This window comes from Elaeis guineensis, chromosome 1 (genome assembly GCF_000442705.2).
Source record: "Elaeis guineensis isolate ETL-2024a chromosome 1, EG11, whole genome shotgun sequence".
NCBI classification, from domain to species: domain Eukaryota; kingdom Viridiplantae; phylum Streptophyta; class Magnoliopsida; order Arecales; family Arecaceae; genus Elaeis; species Elaeis guineensis.
Window position 1 is genome coordinate 96,300,475 of NC_025993.2, and position 27,314 is coordinate 96,327,788.

Consider the following 27,314-nt stretch of genomic DNA (forward strand, 5'->3'; position numbering starts at 1 on the left):
GTATATAACCGCAACAAGGAATTAGACAACTTGTGAATGTTGATGCAAGAACTACCTCAACACACTTCTGATGCTTTGCAGCAAATCCATTTTCATGTTCATTATGGCAGATTATAAGTGCTCATTATCGGAACTTGGAAAAGCAGTCATTTTGTCTCCATAGGGAAGACGAGTTTTAGCTCCTTAGTTCCCAAGCACATTATGTTCATGAAGAATGAGAGAGCGCTAAATCAGTGAAACCTCATAAAAAGACATTACATGCTGGATTCCCTCCATCCATATCACATAGAGCTTAACCATTCATGGGCGACTCAAACTCACAAGCCGTTTCAATATACAAAGTTCCTCTTTCAAATGACTCCCTTCCCACCATAAAGTTCAGACTGCCACTTCTATCTCGACCATAAAAATTAAACACATCAGCTACAGGAGAATAGAACATTCAGAAATCCAATGATTCAAGGCATAAAGGTCACAATCCCTCAAAAAGTTCTTTGTAATGCTTGGAAGGTGGATAAGGTGGTATGCCAAGGGTAGACAACTTTCAAACAATCATCTACGATCAGCGCATAAGATTATACAGTAACCAACAAAATCCTGATTACAGGCATTCATAACCCTACTACCTTCCAAGGGAGAACACTAGTTCATTAATATTATTTATATATGCAAGATTAAAAAAAAAAGGAAAATATTGGTGGGTGACTGGAACTTACAGGTAACCATTAATAATGCAACTGGAAATCCCATTTTGGAACAATTTTGACCAAAAGATTAGCCATGAATCAAATGTATATTCGATCAGTATTATCTGATCTTCCATCCACATCTGTTTCCAAAATAAATATACAAATGCCCTCTAATGATGAGGTATCTACAATAACAGCAACACCACTTCAAAAAATACATGAAATGGGAGCATGAATTCTAAATGTCTGGTTGTAAGCTTAATCTGAAAAATACGAATAGGCTGATCCTCTTTCAAGCACTCTCAAGCTATCTGAATTCTAGTAGCCAGCACAGATTTAAGCAAATCAGAACAACAATAGCGATGAACATGAGAAAGAAGCATGATATTTTGGCAAATTCGATGTTTATGAGAGTGGGTACATGGCTAACAGTCTTCCCGAGTTAATCTTCATGTTCCTCTTCACCTTCAGAATCTACATTAAAAAAGAGAAAACGACATTGCAGGAAGGAAAAGCTCCCAAGAAGTACTTTGGGACATCAAAGAATGTGCTACATTGACAGGCATAAAGTTGATATTTTTAAAGACCAGAATGTGCTACCATTTACTATTCAAAAAGATTTTAGAATTAAGCATTAACCTTATGAAGCTACCATAAGAAGTTCAGACCTCCGTGAGTTTGTGTGTGGGTGCACACGTGTGTTTGGGTATTCATCTGGTGGATGTGTTTTGCAAATACATAGATAAAAAAGGCAATTACCAGATCGAACGTCATCCCCAAGCTGTCCTCTGGACTGAATTTGCTTTACAAGCATCCGGAACATTAAAACCCACCAGTAAATGTGAAGAACAAGCAAGGAGAATAGAAGCGTGTTGAAGATATAATAATATATTGGTCCTTCAAACTTGTGCTTCTCCTTATCCAGAGTCAGTAAAACTTCATAACTGCCACACCAGGCCAAAAAAAATGAAAGATGAGATTATATGTTCTTAAAATACTATGGTACAAAACTTCCAGGTTATATGGAAACAACTGATTCAATATCAAACATGAGATATTAGTATCATTTGCGAAAATACAAATTATATAGTGCATAAATATTATGCCCAGAGAAAAATGTATTCCACAAGTAATTATGTTCAAAGAAATCATTCACTTAGCTTTATGAGCTAATAACATAGTGCTGTGGGATAACTCTGAAGCTAGTCTCCAAACTTGGGTATCAGACATGGGAAAAATATCCAAAGCCAAACCACACCATGTCAAAATATTATATGCCTTCTCAAGAGATCATGCTCTTTCAGCAATTTTATGCCCAACTTAGGACAATTTCTGGAATAACCTTTTCAATTTTTCTGTTCCTTTGCTCTTAAGGAGTACACAACATGACGACCCTATAGAATACTATCAAAAGTTTTTGAAATTGCAATATGACGTTTAAGTTGTTTAGCAATATGTATAAAGCAATCTAAGAAAAAGGGAATATGCTACAATTTATGGAGTCACATGATCAGGTATTCAACCTCTCAAAAGTAAGGGTTCATTTTTTGCTGTTGTGGTGGATTCCTTGCTTTCAAATTCCATTGCAGAAACATAAAATGTCAGCGAAAACTCTTTTCACTCTATATTTGCTCCAAGCACAATTTGTTACTGCTTGCAGTATCTATTGTGGCAGGCCTTGGCATAATGGTAAGGTTGTTCCATACTTCCATTGTGACCTATGTGTCACAGATTCCAAGCACAGAAACAGCCTCCCAACACATAAGGGCAAAGCTGCGTACATACATCTGCCTCTCCCCAGACCATGCAGTGGCAAGAGCCCTGTACATTCTTTTTTCTGCAAGATCTATGATAGTCCCCTTACCGTTGCTGACCTCTACTACTGCTGGTCAGCTCCACCTGCTGATTATGCTATCTAATAGCCAATGGTCTAAACACAATTTTTGAAGCTACATGTTGGTATGACCACCTTCTACTGGCATTCAGGCCTTCCGTTAGTGGATGTGTCCAAGTGCTTGTTTGGGCTTATCGAAGCACTACATTGATCATTGTCATATCCCAAAATCTAATTTTTACCACACCCAACTAATACTCAGAGCTTTCCTAAAATCTAGTTCAAATTTGAAAATGGTAAGCAAGCTGTCTTGCAATGATTAATCTAGCCTGTCTAAGCAACCGATGCTCTAATTTTGCTTTTTCAGCGCTCCAGACAACAGATCATGGGCCTCAACCAACATCACAAGAATTATACCAGAAGATCTACAACCTTGACCTCATCATACAGTTCCACTTTCTACAAGCATCTCAACACAGAGATCTCATTGTTCCACTTTGAGATGATAGAGGTCCATGTAGGATTCCTACACTATCCAATTGCCAGATGGTTGTTCTGTTACCCCCTAATTAACAATCAATTAGCTATGGATCATCTACAAATAAAGTTTGTCAACAAATCCAGTGAATCAACAAGGAAAGCTCTCATACTGCCAAATCTTGATGACTGACTTTAGAACTATGACATGATCTCACCATGTGCTCATATGGATCTTAATTGTTCAAGGTTCAATTTTGATACCAGATCCCGTACTAGTACCATGCTAATACAATGTCCATACACTCAGTACAGAGATCAGTTCGGTGTATCAAGGCTCAGTACACGCCTCGTACCAAGTCTCCTTTTAGTACTGATATGGTATGCTATGCCTGGTATAGGGTGGTTCGTCTCAATACAGCAAACCTTGGTCTCCTAATCATCACCACAAACTGCAAGGTAATCAATTGATAAAAATCTTCAATTGTAACATCATTGCATGAGTAATGTACTCTTCAGTCTTCACATAAGAAAGCTTCAATCTTTAGCTTCTTCACCCCACAACTCTGTAAAACTCCAGTTTGACCTCGAGGATCTTTTCAACACTAGGCTACTGCACTTGCATCCAAAGTTGTTATCGGGGCAATTTCTAAAGTTTGTAAAGATGAAATCCTGTCACTCAGATGCTTCATCAATGCGCTTACAATCTCAAGTGAAGGGATCAAACCAAGAACTAAGTTCAGTGTGAGTAATCATGCTGAAAACAAGATAAAAGAAGAAGAAAAAGATGCAAACGATAGATCTGGAACCTTATGCTTGCATACCAGTTACAAAGTTTAGTGCAAGCCACTTAGGGACGATCTATGATGCTTGGGATGACCTAGGGTGAGGATTTACCTAACGTCAAGGCTGATTAGGCTGTTTGCTGTTTTGTCTGATAACATTTTAATCATGGACGAAGGAAAGAATGTTTACTAAAAAAAGGACAAAGGGAAGAACCACAACCTGCCTTTGGTGGTGGGAAAGGATAGTTATGAGTACCTACTACCTAGGGTTTTGGGCTAAATAAGTTGGTAATTAGTCGGTACAAGCCCTGTAAGTCCAACAAATAAAAGATGAAGATAGTTTGAAGAGAAAAGAAGCAGAGTGAAGAGATGTGGGATGGAGAATAGTTGGCCAAACCTGGTCTTCAATTCTTTTACTAAAAGAAACAACATATAGTGCCTCTTTAGTGCCTGAGAACATTGTATGGTGCCTTTTTAGTGCCTGAGAACAGTGCTTTTTAATAGACCTTTCAAGAAGTCTTCTATAAGCAATTTAGGACTATAAAATAGGAACGTGAATCTCTTAAAATAAATGATAAATTAGCAACCAACTCCAACAAAGATCCTTAAAAATCTTAATTTAAGACATGATATGTAGCTGCTTAACAGACCCAACTAAGACACCTAAACCAGCCTAAAATCTAATTGAGATCTTGGGTAGTAAGGCACCTAATTTTTTCAAAAATTTTAAGTATAGACTGCTCTAGGCTAAGTTACTGAGGCTCTAATTTTTCAGTCTCGACAACACAAACAACAAATGATGGAACATCATGAGAATTGTGCCACACGAGCTGAGCCCTTGATTTCAACAATCCACATTATCACCTTTCAATCAACTTGTTACCATGTCGGATGGATCTGTGCTACGTTTCATTCCCATATTGGCCCCTCTCTACCTCATACTAAACATATTTCATTATCATCAGCTTGCAGTTTTTGCAATTTTTGTTTTTCCTTTACTCACTATGAAAGCTACAAGGACAGTTCTAATTAGTTTATAAAATCTGGACCAATAGCATAAATTTCTGTTGAAGAGAACAAAAACATTTCGCAGAACCCTCTATCTTATAGCAAATATTTCCTAATTATCTGTCTTATTAGCCTGAAATTCCCATGCCATGATTTGTTCTAGGTTCAGCTAGTACTTTAGAATAAGATGATTCTGTAGTTCAAAGATACTTGTGGTTCTTTTCCTGTTCTGAGTAAAATTAAATATATATAATTTTCTAAGGCCATGATTTGATATTCAACAGCTCAATCTGGATCGATAGCATAAACTTCTGTTCAAGGGAACAAAAGCATTTTGTAGCATCCTCTATCATATAGCAAGTATTTCCTAATTATCTGTCTTATTAGCTTGAAAATTTTCACAGCATGATTGAGGTTTAGCTAGTACTTTAGAATAAGATGATTCTATAGTTCAAAGATAATTGTGGTTATTTTCCTAATCTGAATATAATTAAATATATAATTTTTTAAGGCCATGACTTGAGATTCAACAGTTCATTTCAGAAAAGCCACATACAACTTTTGTACGTCTCTTCCGGACACATGTAACTGAACATTTTACGTACACCACATGATCTCATTTTGGCTGAGCTGTCTTGACCTAAAAGGATGATGATGGGATTAGAAATTTGAAGATCATTATTTGTCTCCTGGTCAAAAGTTTAGTTCCATGACTAAAGATTAGTAAGTAAATCAATTAGTTAGATTAAACCTAGGCTTTTAGGGTTCAAAGCCTTTGTATGCAGGGGCGAAATCTTTCCCTGCTTTTATTTCCTCAATTTTCATTTTCTTTTCCTCTTTTCAACTTTTGAGGATTTGAATATTTACCTGGAGAAAACCACAACATGCCCTAAAATATACATTCGATCCTCCCAGACTCTTCTACATAGGATATGAATATAAATTCAGATCTTTACTGTAACAAATGTAGATCTCATCCCAGCAGCAACCCTCCAAAAATTTTTTTCAGTTTTTACTGGATATTAATCGTTTATCACAGCAATATGTGTTGACATTTATCATCATCTTGACTCCTAATTGTGGCAATGATCATGAAATCTAGTTTGGAGAAGCATAAGTTCGCTCATGTAGCCATAAGCCTCCCCAAGTAGAATGCAAGAAATAACCAGTCAATTATCAAAACTCATTTTGGATAATCCTTTTAACTTAATGGTGTTCTAAATCCAGTTGCATAAAAATTTGGTCAAGTCTTAGTGCTGCTGGCCTAGATTGACTGTTTGACAAAGTAGGTTGCACATTCAGGTATAACTACTTCACTAACTTGGGATGAAAGGTCCTTTCTAAAAAAGTATTTAATCTTCATACTAGATGCTGACATAAAGGTTTCAGATAAGAAAAATTGCCATCACTTTTTCAATTTTAAGTCATTTATTACCATAGTTTTGAAAATTATATGAAAAGTCAGAACACATTAGACTTGTAAACGAATCAATCAAAATTTTGGAGTCAACAATTCCCAAAAAATGTTCAAAGAAAGGAATACACAACATTTAAAATTGCAACTTTAGAAGTTCTTGTGATTATAATTCTTAAATATAGATTCACAAAGAAATAGACAGAATTGTGCTGAATGGGAAGAAAATAAACTATAATATACATTCCAAATTTCCAATAGTGATCATCTTTAGTTTCTATTCGTAATAAACTATTAATGCACTGAAACTCCCTAAATGGTTCATCATTTTCCCCTTCCTATGACAATGAGAGCACTGAAATCATGGCATGCTATATTGGACCTTACCACCCATTACGGAACATACCATACCATATTGGTAGGGTACTGAGGCCGGTATGCATCCGTATTGAGTGTCGGTACCAAGGTTGTACCATACAAGTGTAAATACAAGGAGTACCAGCTGGATACGGGTACAAGTCTGGTACCAAGATTGCAAACTATGACCCTGATCGTGCAGTTTATAATACGTACATTAAACAACTCATGCTTACCTTGTACTTCGGAGGATCCAGAAAGGGAAATATATAAGGCGAAGTATAATCCATGAAGCAACAAAAAGAAGAAAAGACACATTGGCTAGCCACTCACAAGCACCATACTTCGCCATCTTCCCCATTTCTAAAAACACATCACTTGCATCATGAATGGCCAACACAACCGATCCAACACGAGCAAACCTGTTTGGAAGGTAAGATAAGAAACAGTCTCATATCAAAAGAAACATAACCATGGTAACTGTCAACAAAAATAAGAATTTTAGAAAAGCAAAAAAAAAAAAAAAGAAACAGATGTAATATTTTATGGTTTAGACAAACCTCCAATTGCAGACCTTGCTTAACACTTAATATATGTCTTCTTACAAACTTGAATCCTATTCTTTTCATTCTTTTCAACACAAAAATTTAGTGATCTTTCTAAAAAATGCTATTCATCTGGCAATTCATGGTTATATATGGGGCTATATACAAAACAAATTGACCAAAACTCTGTAATAACACAGCCGTAAAATAAATGTGTATCAGCAGTGGCATGTCTGAATGCAAGTTTTACACAAAGCTTGCATGTTTTTAACAATTCAGAGTAGTCATTACAAAATAGGCATAGAAATAATGGTCCAAGAGGCACACCAACAATTGCAATGAAACTAGGAAAAGTTTCAAGTCTACAATACCAAGTTCACAAAGCAATATCCTGAAGAACGTCTTATAGCACTGAAGAAAAGGTTGATTTGCAATCAAATTAGATTGTTTGTTAAAGTTAATATACTCACCATGCAAGGACTTCAAGGATATGTAAAACATAATAGTTATCAGCTGTTTGTGATTTTCGATTGATCATTAGTGGGGAGCAGAGGATCAAACCCCATATTCACTAGTGTAACATCCAAGTGCAGGAATATAGTGGTTTCTGTCCATGCAGTATTACACTTACAAAATCAATAAGGCTCATGTAAAGAGGCTTTACCCATCATGTGCATATCCAAATAGGGACTATTTTCTTATTCAGAATAACACTAAATGGATCATGGATGTAATCAACTGAAACCTGCTTCTAATTTATAATTAACACAAACCACCAAACCTTGGTTCGGATGGTACAATTCTTTGCCACTTTAGGAAAAAGGTGAAGGTTTGATTCCAGGAAGTGTCAGCCTTCGCTTCAACCACCGATTATACTAGACCCTGATTATGCAAGCAGTGGCTTAATCTGCCTGGGGTCCACGCTCCGGCCCAGGTGGGGTAAGGTTGAGTAGGTATGGTGCAGAGGGCAAGGAATGGCCCCTCCCAGTTTCAAAAGAAAATGGCCGAAAAAAACTTTTTGGCTTCTTGCACAATGGACAGCTATTTACTGATTGAAATGTCCTTCATACTCAACAAGGAGTTGCAAAGCTCGGAATGTTCAAGAGTCCCAGTCAACCAAAACTAGAGTTTCTCCTGGTCAAGTGAAAAAAGGAAAGAGGAAACCTGGTTGATAGTGATCATGATTATCCTACCAGTTAATGGTTGTCAATGACATGTATTATGCACACAGAGTGGACGAATCAAACACCTCTTGTCCCTCCTTAAGCAAATACCTGACTCCTAGAGAGACACGCCTCAATCAGATGTGTAAGCAAACACCCCAAGGCTTTTCCTCAGTCTCACTTCAAGGCACCCTATGACTTTTAATGCCTCAACTCACTGTGATATTAGAGGAAACCATAAGAACGAATGCCTAGCAAATGAGGATCCATAATGCTGACTCCAAATAATTTGGACAAGAATCGATGCTTATTGTTGAGAAAGACATGACAAAACTAAATCAAATGTCTTCTACAATCAAATGCTCAGGGGTCTGGGCTCTAACCTGGGTGGTGTGGGTATAGGATAGAGGGTGGGGAATAGCCCCTCCCATCTCCAAACAAAAAAAATCTATAAATAATGCAGCAATTGACAGCCAAAAAACCTTTTTGATTTCTTACAGAGTGCATGCATTCATTTGTTGAAATATCCTCCATACTGGACAAAGGACTTGCAAAGATCAGAATGTTCAAGAGTCCCAATCAACCAGAACTAGAGTCTGCCAGGTCAAGTAAAAAGGCGAATGGAAAATCTGGTTGGAAGTGATCGATGAAAGTGATCTGAACTACCCTACCTTTTAATGGGTGTCAATGACATGCACTTTGCACATAGTTGCAAGAATTAGACATCCTTTTTCCCCTTCCTTAAGAAAACACTTCAATCCTGCGAAGCCACACCTCAAACAGATGTGTAAGCAAACATCCTAAGGCTTTTTCCTTCAAACTCAAATCCCCCTAAGACTTGTAATGCCTCAACTCACTATGATACAGGTCAAAATCCAATAATATCAGATGAAGCCATAAAAAGGAAAGCCTAGCAAATGAGGATCCATAAACCTCACTCCAAATAATTTGGACAAGAATCGGCAGTTATTGCTAAGAAAGACATGACAAAACTAAATCAAATGCCACTAAGCTATGCACAAAAACAAATATACTTAGATCATAGGCTGTTAACACTCCAACTCTAGGAGGATGTAGGGCAATACCAGGTTTAGTAAACTAAATTATTTAATCATTACATGGTCTGATAATATATTAGCAATAAATATCACGAGCCAATCCATGCAGAGCCCAACAACCACATTGAAAAATTTTGGGCATAAGCAGCCCTTACAATCCTTTTTTTTTTTTTTTGGTGCTAAGAATAAGCAGCTCCTACTTCAAAGATACACTGGAACTCTTGGTTAGGAAATTTAGTACCTACCATTTCTGCTTAATCTGACTTCTTAGACTTTGTTCTTGTTTATGAGAAGAGGAGAACTCTTTCCATCGCATTTGTGCTTTTTGTTCTCTCTCTTGCTTTATTTGCTTGCTAACAAGCCTGCTCGCTTCTCATTCTAGCCTTCTATCACACCTTCTAATCAACCTCATGGGGCCAAAGAGCTCCGACCAAGGTTTCCAATACCCATACCACACCCGCACCATTTTTCCACCAGGATGTAAGGCATCGGTACAATACCAGTACCAGTAGTCTGCACTGAAACTACCCTCAATAAAATGAATAAAAATCCAACTGGTGTTGACTGGTACACTCAGTACCACATTGTTGGTGTACGCCAGCACAAACTGACATGGACTAGTATGACAGATATGTACTGATACAGATGGTTTCAACATCCAAAATACTTGTCCTAGCATTGGCTTCATGTCAAAATGGTAATTCATGCTAAGGGTGTTGTCACATTCTAGCAGTTTTTGAATGCATGTCTTGAAGTCATCAATTTCTTTTAGAGCAAGTTGCCAGATTCACTGATAGGTGTTGCCATTCTGGCAAGTTTTGACACAATGAGAAATTCTGCATTCTAATTGGGGGGAAACGATAACCCCCATCAACGAATTTGGCAATGGGTGCCAAGTCCATCCTTTCCCACCCATGGCTGTGGTTAGCAACTCTACCTTATACATACACAAAAACATATACATAGATTTTCTCGATAAATAACACAAATACATAGATAAATACATAAATAGATACATATGCATCCACATAACGTAGATATATCATCCATGAGGTGGAAAGAGGGGGGTTTGCACTTCGCACACACCACTAAATCCAAAGGTGAAGGTTGCAATGAAAATCTAAACCATTGGGTTCATTGTAATGTGTAACATGCATACAAACAACAAATAAAATGTCTATAAGGCCTCTTACCTATGCACCAAGTCATCCCAAAAGATAGTTTCTTTTTATCACATACACAACGTTTTGAGTTTGGCCAACTTCGTATATGAGCAAGAGGCCTCCAGATATTCGATAGATAAATTACAAATCGCAAGCCGCATCTTGAATTTGATGGTGTGTGTAAACCAGCTTACATAGACACAGGATACGTTGTTAAGTGTCCAAAGTGTCCTAAAGAATCCAACAGCAACCAATAAAGCAAGACACAGAGACATGTCCGTGTGCGTATTATATCTTAAGGAGATGCTAGAATCAAGATAAAATGGTGGATGATTAGCTTCCTTCAGTGCACCTTAGAAGAGGCAAAGAACAGCACTCTATTAGTTCAGCTAAGTAAGGAAAATAAAGAAGAAAATCCGACAAAGGGGAGAGGAAAAGAAGAGAAGATGCGATCAAATGGACAGATTCAAGATGGACATATAAGAAGCACAAAGGGAAAATAAATAAAACTGTAAATAAGACAGCTCTATGTAAAATAAGCTTGTGCTTCTACATGCTCATTAATGTCATTTCTACATCAATTCACAATCCTCAAGTTTCATCTATATTCTTTTTGCTTACTAGCACACTGGCAACTTCCTATCTAGTCTGTCACATCATCCTTATCACAACAGTCTCTGTATCAATCCATCATTTTCCCTCTCCACCTTACCCCGCCTTTATATATGTATATGTGCGTGTGCATATATATACATGCATATGAGAATGTTGTACTAGAATAAATATACATATTATGGAAAACACATGTGGGATATATTCTCCATTGTATCATCATACATTCTCTACATGCATTTATCATATATATATATATATATATATATATATATATATATATACACAACCTTCACACTACCTTATGATCATAAATAAGTGTTATATAACTCTGGATATGACACATATGCGAACAAAAACAAATGCCTTTAAGCCCTAGTAAGATAATGCAGTTCACTTGCATACTTGAACCTCAAGTTTCAATAACAAACATTGAAAATAGAATAGAACATGAAAGGGCCACTAAACAACAACAAAGTGTATCAAATATCTTGAAAAGCAAGATTTTGATATCAGAAAACCATGGTTTCATAGAAAGGACTCAAAAGCGAGAATGATAATAGAAAATAATCATGGCAATCAATATCCATACAGAAACTAACCTGAATATATAAGACAACACTATAAGAACAACAGTTGCAACATGATGAGACATTGACACTCCAAAGTCTGACCGCCTTGTTTCCCAAAACAGCAGGGCAAATATAGAATATGTGTAAAATCCAGCAGCATACATGTATACAGCCTTAAGTTTAAGTCTGAGAAGCAAAAAGCAAAATCATTAGATTTCCATCCAAATAAAATGTTTTTGCAATAAAATTAACAGAAAAGAAGAGGATCTAGTTAAATCTTACTTTATTTTTTGATCTGGCCAACCCTGCTCTCCTGGTCCTACCCAAAAGTATCTGGTACTTTTGAACCATGGCTCGTTATATGTAACAGACAAAGATAGAAGCTCTCCTGAAAGAAAATAAACACACTTCCAGGTTGACTCCTTAAATTTGATTATCTTTTTTCGCCTTTCATTAGCTTCCAGTCCCTTTCCTATAAGTCGCTTTGCCAACCTCTACATCAACCAAAAGAAAAAGCTAAAAACAAGCAAACAGGACTTGAAAGAAAGATATTTAAAAACTGCAAAAACAATCCAATAAATCATAAAAATGCTTCCACTTACCAAATCCACCATCAAAGTTCACTTAGTTCCAGCATTTATCTGATTAGTCAACATTCGTACATGCCAGTTCAAACATGACTGTTTGGTTTAATAATCCCCAAGTACCAATGGTTCACAAGTAGGGGTGGAGTTGTATTTTTCTGCATATGGCTGAATCTTCAATATGTTAGAGTAAGTAGATTTTATAGTTTTATTTTTCTATTTTTTGGAACAGCATAGCCCTTTATGATTCACTTACCCACTTCCATCCACCATCCAAGAAGACTATCCCATCTGTTCATCCATATGAACTGGAAAGTAACTTAGAAACAAAAGGTTGGGAGAAGGATGAAAACAGTGGAAAAAAGTCTTATGAACAAAACTACACTGACAGAACTACATGCCTCAAGCTTCGCTGGCAAGAACTAGGGAGGATAAAAATGCATTGATCTTCCTCCTAAGTTCAATAGAGTTGTAGCTTAGGCTGGTTAAAAGGAGAATCAGATCATATCAAGTACAGCACGATGAATCATCATTTAGCGCATTAGAATTTGCATGTCTATATAATCCGTTTCCTATAAATAGTGATGAGACCCTACAAATGGTGATGAAAACAAGGAGGAATATCAAAGAGAAGAGGAAAGCCTGATCTTCGCATTTTAATGCAACTTGTTCCCTCTCAAATTGATGATTAAGAACACAATGATGTCGGTCCAGAAGACCACACTTCTATTTCCTGGAAATCAGTTAGTTCACAGAGGTTGCAAACGTTATAAAATTTCAGTATACAGTTTACACCATCAATTGATAGATGATGGATATATTAGCAAGTCATCAATGGACAATCTCTGCAAAATGGATGACAACCTAGATGATGAATACGATGAGAATGAGAGCTGTCATGTGTTATTTTATTTATACTATTTCATGTATACATCTTTGTCCTAATGAAATTTTTTAACTATTATGAAAGATCTGTCTTCCATGATATACATTGTTCGTCTCCTTTCACATATTCAATGTTGGAAGGGTCAAAATTCATGTTTGAAAGCTCAAATCATATCTCTTAGTCACCTTCAAGAAACCAAAGTTTGAAAGTCACCGAGACTCTGGAGGGGAAAAAAATCAAAAGAAAGAAAAAAAAAAAAACTTGGCATATAAAGCTTGTCTTAACATTTTAGGCAATGTATCATCCCATGGATACGAGGCATCAGCCCCACCAGCATAAACAAGACAAGCTACAATGCTATGAGGTGCAATGTTATGAGGTACCCAACAAGAATACTCGAATTCAACCATTTTAACCAAAAATAAATGTCATGGCTCTCAATGCTCAAACATATAATTTGTCAACGAGCATGTAAAAATTGTACACACTTTTTAAAAAATTTTTTAACTTCATGTGCAGGTTCACTGGTATGTCATTAATAGCTAATCAATAACAGAATATTCACACACTTATATAAAATAACAATTTCAAATGCCATAGCTACAATGTTAAAATAGTACCAAAGTTTACTAAGTTTGTTTGTCTAAAAATTTTGTGGAAACTTTTTAAATCTAAATTATTCACACACTAATCACTACTCACTATTTTTTCAGCATTTCACTGATAGTAAAGATGATTCAAAACATCATCTTTGATAAAAATGAAAAAATAACCAGCCTTGCTTTACAAGATGCATAAGTTCAGTAAACACTTTTGTTATCTGTAGACCCTTTAGTACTACCTTGAGTAACAAACTTTTATTAATCCTTCCCTTTGAACAACATCCAATTGATGTAAGAGGATGATAATGGCTCTGGACGTGGACCGAGTATATTTGTGCTTAGACCAGGCCATGCACAAAATTTTAAGTTCAGATCAAATCCTGTCTACAATCAGGCTGATCCTAAAGCAGCTTAATTGTAGCCCAAAGCTCAAATTATCGTTTGATATATAATAAGTAAATAACATTGTTTTATGCAAAACCTATTTTGAATCCTCATGTTCTCCAATCCATCCTAGTCGTCTCCTCTCCTCCTACACTACCTCTTCCTACCATGCTTTCTCCTCCTCCTCCTTCCCTTCCCTCTCGCTTCTTCTCCTCCCTTGTCTTTCTTGTCACTCTCCTTGTCACTACACCTACTCTTCTGCATCTCACAGTAGACCACCACCCCGAACTGTGCTCCCTTAACCCATCTTAGCCCCCTAAATCTCAACTTCACTGACCTAATCTAGAATCCCCAACCAACCAAGGCCTTAATATTGGCTCAAACTCCTCAACTCCTATCACTCCAATTGCATAGCTTCCTCTATAACACCACACTTTACAAGTAACCCATCTATCTCCTTACCCTCATCCCAAAACTCTGCCTTTGAGCCTTCAAACTAGAGGATCTAGGCCAACCCAACCCCATGACAGGCTCGGGCAGCAGCTGAAACGTCCAAGCCAAGCTTGAGATATTATCACCCAGCCCATTATCAGCCCAACTGGCCATAGATATAATCACTTAAACCAATATTCTTTCACCATTAAAGAAAATTCTAAAACATATTTACATCCAAATCATCGTATAACCGAAACCCTTTCGAATAAGAAATCAGCATGCACCAATAGTGCATAGGAAATAACTATATGTTCCTATAACTTTTTTTTCCAGTCTAACTTTCTAAAGGACTTTGCTGAAAAGGAGACAACACAAGAAAGAGATTATCCTTCGACAAGTAGTATGGCACTAAGCTTCCTATAATTCTTCAAATAAACAGAGATTTTAAAAAAACTTAAATATGGCTCAGTAATGCTTAACCCATTTCTTCTGAAAGACACTTTAACTTCAAGAGAAGTAACCTTATGACAGGCTTTTTTTTTGTGGGGGGGGGCCAGGGGGGTTGGGGAGGGGGGGCAGGGGGATGTGGCCGCCATGAAGATGTAGAAGTTGGCACATCAGGTAATTTCCTCCAGAGAAGAAGATAATTTTAGGCTTTAACCAAAGAACTCTTGAATAAAAATATAACAAACAACAAAAGTGGCACTTTTTTATATAGCCTTTTTTATTATGTAACAAGCAAAAAAAGGATAATAATTAATGATTGTGATCAGTGTGCATATATCATCAAATCAATAGATGAAAATGGCAAGGAATACATCCAGAAACATGTGGCAGACTAGACAAAGGTGTTTTCAGGTAAAACAGGTGAAAATTGAGATGGCATCCCATGTTCCATATGCCAAGGCATGTTTAACATTTTAGAAAACTATATGTGATTGATGGGAAGCCAGGTGACACTAGCCCCATATCATAGTTGAGGTACAATTTTAAATTGAGCCTTGTCACATCTTTCCACTTCACCTCGACACTAAATAATCTTAGGCCTATCATACCTTATGTTCCATTTGTATAATTGTTCCTCTTCTCAAAGGGACTCTAATCAATTGCAAATAGCGCCAAACCATTTCGATCAGTATTCCAGAACCTTATTGTCAGCTATCACTACTTTTAGGCTTTCTCTAAATTTGTTGGTTCTAGTATTACTTCTGCTCAATGAATCCATGTTCTCAACTTTCGAATTCCACTCTTACATGTACTTCATGAATTAAACCACATGGGCACATAATGCTCATATATTCTAACAAAAACAGATCAGTTGCCACCAAAAATTAACAATCCAGTGTATATCACAGCAGATATGCAGATAGATCTCTCTCAGGTTTCTTTACGTGAAAATAATCTATGTCATCTAAAAATATAGAAGTTAAAAACTCAGATAATTTCCTCCATTAAAGAAAATAATTTTAGACTTTAACCAAGGGCGTCTGAAATAAAAGTTATGTGACTAACAACAGAAGTGCAACTTTTTCATATAGTCTTTCTTTATCATGTAACAGGGAACAAAGGGATAATGATGATTGCACATCAACATGCAAATGCCATATGATCAGACTACTTCGAGAAACATGTGACAGATAAGGCAAAGACGCTTCCATGTAAAACTGATGAAAATTGAGAAGGCGGCCCATGTTATACATGCCTCAGACATGTTTAACATTTTAGAAAACTATAAGTGATAGATAAGCAGCCAGGTGGCACCAGCCCCATACCATAGTTGAGGTACAATTCTAACTTTAGCCTTGTCATATCTTTCAACTTCACCGCCACCCAGATAAGCTTAGGCCTATCAAATGTTGTCCTTTATCTGTATATTTGTTCCTCCTCTCAAAGGGTCTCTAATCAATTATGCATATCACCAAATCATTTCAACCAGCATTCCAGAACCTTATTGTTAGCAATAGCAATTTTTTGGCTTTCTTGCTAGCACTACTCCTGCTGAATCAATCCATGTCCTCAACTTTGGGATTCCATTGTTACATGTACTTTATGGATTCAACCACATGGACACATATTACTCATGTAGTCTAACAAAAATAGATCAGTTGCCACCAAAACTAAAGAATCCAGTGTACACCACAGCAGATATGCAGATAGATCTCTCTCGTGTTTTCTCTAAGTGAAAAAATAATCAATAAGCTGTTTTCTTCAAAAATGTTCTGAAGTCCATAAAAGACCACTGCTATACTTCGTTCGCACAACAAAAAGAACATGTACAACACCAGCATGGCCAATCAATTACTGAAGAGAATAACTAGAATGATGAAAATATTGCAAAGAGGAGGTAATAACGTGATCCAAGCATCACTAAACATTCAATTCTCTTGATTCTACAGATAGTTCTAGGTTTCTCTCAAGGCAGCAAGCATCCGTAAGATAAGAAATGAGAACCAATCATATTCATGAATCGGAAGTAATAAAAAAACACTTAAGAATTCCTTCATTTCTCTCTCAGTGCATCTTAATATCTTATTCGCTCCAATCTACAGATATAGAAAGAATAAAAAGAATAAACTGAGCACTTATCATCTTTCAAATCTCCTCAGGTACAATACAAGATGTTAGGTTTTTCAACCCTTCTAAACATAAAAGACACTGCATATAAAACTTGTCAAGATAGCTCCAATACGAACAGCACGATTTCTCAACCCAAGCAATCTCAAAAGGGCAAGAACATTCGCAAAAGATACATCTCCACTCCCTCTAAGAATAAAATGCGTAAGGGCTAGACTCGTATGACGGAAACATCTCCAAAGATCAGAACTTTATCACTCAGCAAAGAAGTCAAAGACTAAAAACCCATCCCTCCGCCCAAAATGCAAGAACCTAGTTCCCTGAATCAAAAGCTCATCCAATCAGTCAAGTAAAAATCGAATTTTTATGGAAAAAAAGGTCCACGCAAGACAGGAACAAAACTGATCGTATAGGACTTTCTTATCTGCGGTCTCGCTGAGGCCATGTAAGGGTGTTCTTCCCCTTTTACCCAAAAAAAGAAAACAGGCGAAACAGAAGAAACCGAGCAAAGGGAAGCTCGAATCGCCCACCTCGAACACGAATCTATCGAGAAAGAACCGGACGGTGGGGAAGAAGAGCACGAAGAAAGGCAGGGCGACGAAGTCCTCGTAGGCGGGATAGGACTCCTTCTCCCAGTCCACGAACGACCGGGCCTCGACCAGTCCCATCTCGACCCGGCCCGCCACCGAGAGCAAGCGACGCCGATCAAAGAGAAGGGAGGGAGGGAGTTCGAGAGATCCGGAGGGATAGGACTGCGGGAAGGCGAGACCAAGACGCAAAGCCGACCCCCGCTCTCTTCCCCTCCCTCTCTCCCCCTCTCTCTCTCTGTTCCTCGAAAGTCCAATCTCTGTTGGTTCGAATCGGAGCAAAGGAAGTCGGAGCCAGATCCGCCAGGAGTTTTTGTTACTCCAAAAAGGGGATCTTCTTAAAAGGCTCGAAGACTATAACCATTTTTTTTCAATTGTGCCACTATGTAACTCGAGAGACCAAAGATTGCTCCTAATTCTGTCATGCCCTAGAAAGATATAATTACTGTTCCATAAATTTATAAGCCTCAAATTTTTTGTGGATGATGAACATGGTGGGTCAGGAATCATAATGGTTGGGAATATTTTTTATCTGCCACAACTGTTGGGGGTGGCTGAGCTTTCTTGGCCATATTCAAAGGGCTGCGGGTGGATCCGGTCAACCTTTGATCGAACTAGGTCCCCATCTTTTAGGCTCAATCATGTTTGATCATTTGGATCCATGGAGTTGGGTTTGAACCTAAGACATAATCTAGTTTACCAAAAAAGACCTAAGATATAATCTACATTTGGATAATTGGATAGGTCCAAATTACGCATTTCCTTTTATCTAATGTAATCCAACCTCACACGTGGATCGAAGAGATCTAAAATGCATTAAATCTTAGATGACAATCTCATAATTTCAAAATCCCCAATTCCTTGTCCGCTCATTTTTGAATTTTTAACTTCAAAGGACTAAGATGTTGCCCAACGAGACAATCCAAAAAGAGAAGTAAATTAGATTTTTTAAAATTTTTTATAACTCAAAATAATTAAATATATATTTTAAGTAAACTATGTAAAGATGCAGTGGAAGTAATAAAAAAAAATATATAAATTATGAAGTAATAAATAAAATGAGATAAATGAAATCAAAGCCATGCATAAAGATCAAATTTTATAATGGTTTGGTGTCAAGCACCACATCTAGATCCATTCTCCAAGTGACCACTTAGGAATTTCAATTATAATCATCAAGATTATACCTCAATTATTTTAGCGGGATCACAATCAAATCTACTTGATTTTTTTTAGACACATCAATCAACATCTTTCTGAAGCCACTCTTAGGCTTATGCACAATCTAATTCAAGACTTAGATGAGTCTATTCCCAAGTTTCAATTCCAACTGAAATTTGTAAATAATAGAAAATAAATTATAATTTAAATCACAAACAATAAGCTCCTTAATGAGTAAATAAAAAATTATCGAAGTCCAAGCTGAAGAGATGTAAAGCTCTACAATTAATGCATCCTTCTTTCTCTTGAAAAATATTAGAATGCATAACAAACAGATGATTGAAAAGTGATTTTTCTTCTTGATTGCTCACTAAGTAATCACACAAAATATTTTTGGTCTTTCAATATGCTTCTCTCTTATTCTCTAATGTGCTTCTATATTTTTTTTAGTTTCTCTTGCTTCATTAAAATATTTGATACCCAAAAATCCTTGTTAGAATATCCATAAATAGGTTTCTAACTGTTGGGAGTCGAAAACTAGTCGTTGGAGCTGTTCTATGCAAATCTACAGTTTCTAAAAATTAGCCGTCAGCCGTAGTAGAGTTAGGCGTGGCAATTGGATAGGATCAAATCGGATATGGATCAAATCAATGCAGATCAGATAAAAAAAATCTTCAATCCAAGCTCAATTTATTTATTAAATAGGTCAAAAATTCAGACTTGAACCCGATTTATTTATTAAATAGATAATCTGACCCAATCCTCTTAACTCATTTATTAAACATGTCAAATTGGGTTAAATGGATTAAACGAATTAAATAAGTTAAATAGATCAGGTTAAATAAGTCAGAAACAGATTAAGTAGATTTTAAACATATTTAACATGTCTTAAACAAGTTAAATGGGTTAAATATGTTATCTGACTCCATCTAATTTGAATATTAAACGGATTAAATGGATCAAATATCTAAAATTCAAATCCAACGCAAATATAAAATGGGTTAAACAGATTGATCTGTTTATGACTCAAACCCATTTAGTCTAAATCCAAACTTGTTTATAGTGGGTCGAACACAGATCGGATTGGTGGATCGGCTCATATTTTATTGATTCTAAGTAGAGTCGATTCGAGCAAATCTGAGATCGCTCTAAGTTTTCTTCGAGTCAACTCAAAGTCTTCAAGAATTGACTCGAGCACTGTTCATAGAAAACTATCTCTTTATTTTTTTTTGAGAGAGTTGACTCGAGTCATATACTGCTTGATGCTAGCATGCTGGAGTTGACTCTAAGATTTCTTTATTTAAATTTTTTATGGTGTGGCCTTTTTAAACCTTATTTCTTTAGATCTTCAAGATAGATGGTATGAGATTTTTTGAAATATGACTCTAGCTTTCTGAAATATCTTCTCAAATATTTAAATAATCTGTTTTATCAAAATCAATCGTGAAGACAACACAAGATTATTTGTTTTCAGGTGGAAAGCTCAAATTGGAGTATATACTATCGTAGATAGTATTGGTGATAATATTTCAAATTAAAACTTTTTCTAATAATCATAATCATCAAACTTTCCAATTTAATTTTTCTTATTCATCAAGTATTTTTATTCAAGATCATCTCTAATATTATTATAAATTTATATATAATTGATTTTTTGCATCAATATTTATTATTCTTTTAAATATAAAATAAATATTATTTTTTTTTCTTCTTTCATCGTGCGTAGATCTGAACCTAGATCCAACCTAGTTCTAACTAAGCACATTGGGTTGTACTTGTTCCGATCTATTATAAATGGATCGGAAATATTTTTTGTGGACCTAATCTTGCCCAAGCTTATTGGAGGATGCAGACCTAAATTCATGACTCATAAAGGACGAGGAGGATCAGATCCAAGTTATACTAGACCAGGCCTAGACCCAACCAGTTTGGAGGTCAGCCTAATTGTTATGGTGATAATATGTATATATAGATATATTAAAAAAATAAAAAAAAATTTAGTATGCACACTTGTAGCCACAAAAAAAAAAAAAAAAAAAAACCACACAGTCCATGCAATGTATCATCAAAACTCGGGAGCATTAAGTACTGCATTTTGTTGTCGGTTGGATCTTTGTCTGGCAAGGAGCTCCTCTCGAGAAGCAAAAGAACCACCGCCGACGGAAGGGATGTGAGTTGAAGAATAAAGATTAATCACATGCTTTCGTGCTGCGGTACGGTCGGAATTTTTCAATCAGTCAACGTTGACCAATGAATCGTGGAGTGGAAAGTAAGATACTCGAACATGGGAGAGCGAGAGAAAAGCCAGTTAGTTCCGTCGAGGACGACCATGGAGGCCTTGGGAAGCCGATCAATATTTTTGGATGGTGCAGAAGCTTCCAAGGAAGTACCAATGCTCATAGAAAATCGACATGCTGCCCCGGCTCCCGATCCATCGGTCTGACCGACCCGATTGATGATGTCAACAAACATCATTATGACATCATGATTATAACTTTTATTTTTAAAAAAAATAAAAATAAAAAAAAATCAGAAACTGAGAAAAAGAAGAATTTCCGAGGGTGAGAACTAAATTTGAGGTCAACGGTGGAAGATATTGGTCGAGTTTTGACCATATTCAGAAATTTCTTTGAACCGGATCGGACAAGCAATTGAGTCCGAACTCAACCGGTTGGACTGGCTGGTCCGGCCTGATTTTAAATATATTGAAGAAAACTAAACGGACGTTGCTGTCTTGATGAATTGGTCAAGGCCGGATCAATTAATTCTTCGGATGGAGAAAGGTCCCACAATCTCGGAGATGCTGGCTCTTTAGGCAAGTGATGCCGACAAGTATTTCTTTTCCAGATTTTTCCGTATTATTATTCCACTAATTGGACGAACACCAATTGCCTTTTCTTCCAGGAATAGTTGTTGAGTGGGGGCCACAACGAAATCCTGCATTGTTTTGTTGCGTGATCACCAATTAATTATTTACTTCCCTGTTTTTAAGTTTAGAAAGAAAGAAAGAAAAATATCATTTTCCATGGCGAGGAAACCTTTGTGGCACCCAACCCATTTAAGTGAACTAGCAATCCGGCGGTCAACTTTCAGTATTAATTTCTACAATTGCACTAATTCCTTCTTATCAAATGATGGAGAGAACTTCTCCATATCCGCACAAAGAGAAGGACAGAACATTACTCAAAAAGAAATGATGAGGGAGCCCTATGGTATAATTGGCTGTCTCATGTATTTAATAATAATGTCACCATGGATAAAAGTCACTGGCGTGAAATTGTAGACATTGTGATAATACACTAAAATATCATTATTTGGTTGGAAAAATGACCCTTCGCTACTTAATTATCCCGTCAAAACATCATGTGGTCATCATGTTTCAAATAATCACATCAATTCCTATATCCCTGATGTCAAGTTGGCATGTGGGGTAACGTGTCCCACGTACCACATTACTTTTGATTATACTCAATCAAAAGATCACCATGGGATGACTTATTATGTTGCCTTAATTGAATCATTATTTTTGGCTTTTAAAATGACACTGCACTTTCTAGCAAAAGCAAGGCATAATGAATGTTTGAGTCCAAAAAAAAAAAAAAAAAAAAAAAAATAATAATAATAATAATAATAAAAGCTAAAGGCATCTATGATATAAGTGATTTATTTAAGAGGAAGATTCATCTGATGGATAATTATGTGATCATTTATGAGGAGTGGATATGAAGAATTATAGCAAAGGTGGCCATGCTATATGTCTTAAATTTCCATAGCACTGTGTAGCCTTTATTCCCACCGCTAAGTTAATGGAATAAAACGTTAGGGTGAACGATGGGATCTTGGGTGTGTAAAATATCTAATACTCCCTATATTTTGCATTGTTCCCTGTCAATTTGGGGACTGAGTGTGATACACTGAGGGAGGGCAGGATCTTGGTTATAATCAGCATCCCTAACAGTTCTATTCATCCTTGGGTTAGCATTGTTAGTTAAACCCTTACCATTTGGCTAGAAGGTGATTTATCTATGACTATACTCATATTGTGGATCCTTGATTGGTACTCTGTTCCAGATGGAGAACCAAATTCTTGAGGACATTTGCTTTTTGTTCCATGGACCAGTTGGGCCTAGGTTAGACAATCTGTTTCTGAGAATTGGTAGGTCATATATTAGCCCACATGAAGCTAGCCCAAGGGTATTAAGCCCTGGACGGACAAAGCTTGACAGTTATTGTGCGTGAGGAGGGCCCATATGCTTTTGATTCTTATAATGCCCAAATCTGATCAACCTAAGGAGGTATTTGGTGCATTGCATGGGTAATATTACTATGGTAATATAATTACAGAAGAAATATGATTAACTGATAAAATAATAAAAAATTTTATATTGCAATGATTGGTATGTGCAGTAATATTGTTATAAAATAACAGGAAATCCTACATTGCAGTATTTGGTATACAATTTAGATTACATTATATATAAGCTAAGTTTTCCAAAGTACCCCCATCCTTGCTTATTGATTATTGTCTATTTTCTAGAGGGACAACTTAATTTCGGGATCCAACCATTTTCTATATTTTATTTAGATTACACATTACACATTACAATTTTATACTATAATTTAGATTACACATTACAAAATACTTTCATCCTTGCATATAATTTAGATTATCATTTTCTATATTCTATAATTTAGATTACACATTACAATTTTATATATTTTATTTTTTTCAAAAAAAATATTTTATTATTTTTTGCCATTTCTCCTGTCTTCCCCATGACTCCTCCGCCAGTCCACCTCCCCTGCTTTTCCACACCTACCCCCTCCTTTTCGGCACCACCATGGCTGCCCCCGGCCCCCTTCCTGTGCTCCTCTGTCTCCCTCCGCAAGCGACTTCTCTACACCCCACACCCACTCGCAACTTGTCCGCCACTCGATCCGCCCATGATCTCCTCCCCTCTGCCCCCGACGCCCGTCGGTCCTTCGCCCTCGGTGCACAACCACCCTACCCTGGTGCTCTCTCGTGCGCACCCGCATTCTTGTCCCTCCCCATGCAAACCACCCCATCCTCCCGACGCCAGTTGTTTCTGCGCCCTCTGCCCTTTGAGCGCCCATGGTTCCCACCTTGCCCCCCTATCGGAGGGTGCCCATGGCTTCTACGTCGCCCCCTACTCCCCTTCGATACCCGCGGCTTCTGCGATAACCCCCAGCTACCCCTGCCCCCAATCCCCTCCCTTGCCCCCATCCCACCCTCGTGGTGCCGATTGCTTCTGTGCCACACCCACACCCCTCTACGGTCTGTGGGTTATTTTGATGGGGGTATTTTGATCCTGAAGTTATCTTATTGCAAGATTGCAGTATTGCAAAATTATATGTAATCACATGGCCATCTCTCTCCAAGCAATCAGAATACCTCTTTTTGAGGTAATGCTGTATTATATGTAATACAGTATTACCTGTGAAAGTGGCAAAATAAATAGTATAATCTGATTACCGATTGTAAAATTACATATAATTCTATCAGGATTATATGCTACCAAACACCTCTTAAGGGAGAGATTGGCTTTTTGGTAAGCTTTCTCAAGTTAGTCTGACCCATTCATAGCCGTACTTATTTGTTTGGATGAGTAATTTTTTGTACACTATGTAGTGTGGAAAAATGCATCGCTCTACTTAATTGGGCCACATAGCCACCGCTTTCTAATACATATTTAATGCCTGCAGTTTCACTTTTTCGTTTAAAATTTTGAATGATGAAAATACCTCTCTTTTTTTTAAAAAAAATTATGACATCCTGTGGTCATATTATGATATTCCGTGGCCAAATTATGACTTCCTGCATACAGAAAGTCATAATTTGGCCACACAATATCATAAGGAAGGGAGAGGTATTTTCATCATTTAAAAATTTCATATATTTTCAATGACAAAAATATCCTTCTCTCTTTATAACTTGTGAGAGAAAAATTATGACATCCTTTGTGCTATGTGCAGTAAGTCATAATTTGACTGTAGGATATTATAATATGACCATAGGATGCCATAATTTTTTCAGAAGAGAAAGGATATTTTTGTCATTCAAAATTTGAAACCAAAATGTGGAATGCAGATATTAAATACACGTTAAAAAGTGGTAGCTACATGACCCAATCTTATAGAGCGATGCATTTCTTCTATACTACATGCAGAAATTTTTCTTGTTTGGATGTCACATTTGTCAACTACTTCTAAGATTTTACCCGGGCACATTGTAAGGGTGACATTTAAGGATGAGCCTTAGCACAATAATATTATTGCTTCATTATAACATAGGTTTCATGGACATGAAACATAGAAATAGCCTGTCCGCCTAGAGAAACAAGGCAGTATATTTCTGTTCCCCTCCTAATCTCATATTACTAGGAGTCTCCTGCAATGAACCACCTTTTTTTCTAATTGTAGCGTCAGGGGTATTGCTGGTTGGCTTGCAAATTATGCTAGTGCCATTGTTGGGTTGTTTCTATGAATTGTAAACAAAATAGAGCGACCAACGTTGGTGGAATACAAGATCAAAGATGAACAACTTATTTAAAGAAGTCCAAAAACTTTGAGAGAAACAAAGATAAGGAGTCCTAAATCATTTTAAAACCATATAAAGTAATTGCAAGGGAGAAGACAGTCATGAGGTGCAGCCTTTCTGAATTTTCATCTTCCATGTGACTAAGATCCTCCGGAGCTTCAATTAGGAACATTGTTAAATTGGGAACATGCCCATGCGTTTCTCTCTCTCTCTCTGTTTTTTTTTTTTTTTTTTTAGTAATTGTTCCTCTTCTTTTTGGCAAGCACACCCACCTAACACAAAAATAAAAATTTAAGACATGTTTGGTTGAGGGGAGTTGGATTTTGGAATGAAAATAGGGATAAGTAACTTTCATTTTAGCCATTTGATTGGAGAAAGTCCCATTTCTATTTCTATTCTAGGGAGAAATAAGAAATAACAAAATTCTCTAAAATTTAATCCCTACTCTCCTCACTTATTCAAATCCCATACTGATTCCGATCATAAACTAAAGATGACGAAGGACATCACCATTTTGATTTTTATTCCAATCCATTGCAATTCCAATTCTTCTTGATTTCGGTCCCAAATCAAATACACCCTCAATGGATATAAAAAAAATCTGCTTGTGCTCCCAATTTGAGGAACATTTCATGGTTCTCTCTCACCACAACAAGGACATCATATCAACTATAACAGGACATCCCTTCTTTATGTTGCTTTTAGAAGAGTTACTCAATTATTTTTGTTGAGAAATCTAGATCAAGTTGCTATTTTTCAGAGGCTCATACTCTTTCACATGTTGGTACAATCCTCTTGATCAACTCACTTCTTTCTTTGTGTTGATACATGGGACACCCATGATGCAATAATTTTGGGTAATTAGTTTTAGTAACCACCCAACCCTATTTAAAAGAAGCAAAAAATTACAAGCCAGTGAGAATATACATTCTGAAAAAAAAAAGGACAAAAGATAACTCTCCTCCTTTTCTTGAATTCAAGAGTCTCTCTTCATTACTCCATTATTTGTCAAAGACTCTTAGAATATAAAAAGTTAGTGTCTTTGTATTGATTACATTATAGACTAATCAGTAAACTAGCCAGAAATCTGTTTGGATCAGAAACCTATAAGATTGAATTTGATTTAGAATTTTAATTTCATTCTTCATTAGTATTAGAGCAATTTAGACTATTTTCTGACATGATTTAGTATGTTAATAACTGATTAGTGAATAATTTTTTTGATTAATTGATTGTTTGCACATAATTTTGCATTATAGATTAAAAAATTGATATCTTACTATACGCTATGAATTAGAATATAAAGTTTTTATAAAAATAGTCTATGATATGTGGTTTGTGCCTATAAAATTTTATAGTAATCAGATAAGCCGTTTGAGAGAAATTGAGGTTTCAAATTTTTAAAATCATAAATTTAAAAGAGACATAATTAAGAATCAGTTCAGTTTTAGGTTTCAAAATTTATATGATTGGAAAGAACACGTCAAGTGCTTTAAATCCATATACAATTTAAAATTTTTAGATATTGGTAGAGAAAGATATTAAAGATTGAAAATCAAAAACTAAAATGAATAAAATCTGTAAGACATTGGAGGCTTTTCTGAGGTTGAAGAAGATGCCCATTGTGCTACGCACGTGTAATGGTGGGCCTCAGGAAAAAAACCCATAATGGGCCTTAGGAAGAATATCCATGGATTAGAGCCCAAAACTAGCACCTTTGACCACTCAGCCAAAGTGGTGTCATGTTCGTTAAAAAAAAAAAAGAATGTATATATATATAAATAAATAAAAAGATTCTTAAAGATAATAGAAATAGAATAGCAAACTTGTCTAGACTTGTATCTTGATATTTGGGTGCTTATATT

At 36.4% G+C, this 27,314-nt stretch overlaps 1 protein-coding gene across 3 annotated transcripts; it reads right to left on the reverse strand.

Annotated features, from left to right (window-relative positions):
• Positions 1–760: 760 nt before the first annotated feature.
• Positions 761–18,035, reverse strand: LOC105032880 (ASC1-like protein 1). Of its 3 annotated transcripts, none has more exons than XM_010907466.4 (7): positions 17,673–18,035; positions 11,960–12,171; positions 11,708–11,863; positions 6,801–6,986; positions 1,449–1,633; positions 1,111–1,163; positions 761–1,007 (listed from the first exon to the last, which is right to left on the reverse strand). In XM_010907466.4, exons 1-6 carry the CDS (start codon positions 17,808–17,810, stop codon positions 1,132–1,134), a joined length of 909 nt encoding a protein of 302 aa, XP_010905768.1. In that variant the 5' UTR covers positions 17,811–18,035; the 3' UTR covers positions 761–1,007; positions 1,111–1,131. The 3 variants fall into 3 exon arrangements, with proteins under 3 accessions (XP_010905768.1, XP_010905770.1, XP_010905767.1); XM_010907468.4 differs by lacking the exon at positions 17,673–18,035 and adding exons at positions 12,280–12,429; positions 12,518–15,021 and having other exon boundaries at positions 761–1,163; XM_010907465.4 differs by having other exon boundaries at positions 761–1,163; positions 17,673–18,033.
• Between the last annotated feature and the right edge of the window lie 9,279 nt (positions 18,036–27,314).

What these genes read in the sequence shown, in the direction of transcription:
- LOC105032880 (XM_010907466.4), bottom strand. Translation starts at nt 17,810, where the DNA reads ATGGGACTGGTCGAGGCCCGGTCGTTCGTGGACTGGGAGAAGGAGTCC. An exon ending in TCGATAGATTCGTGTTCGAG is followed by an intron (nt 12,172 to 17,672) that starts GTGGGCGATTCG and finishes TGGTTGATGTAG; the next exon opens with AGGTTGGCAAAGCGACTTAT. An exon ending in TGGATCCTCCGAAGTACAAG is followed by an intron (nt 1,634 to 6,800) that starts GTAAGCATGAGT and finishes CTGGTGTGGCAG; the next exon opens with TTATGAAGTTTTACTGACTC.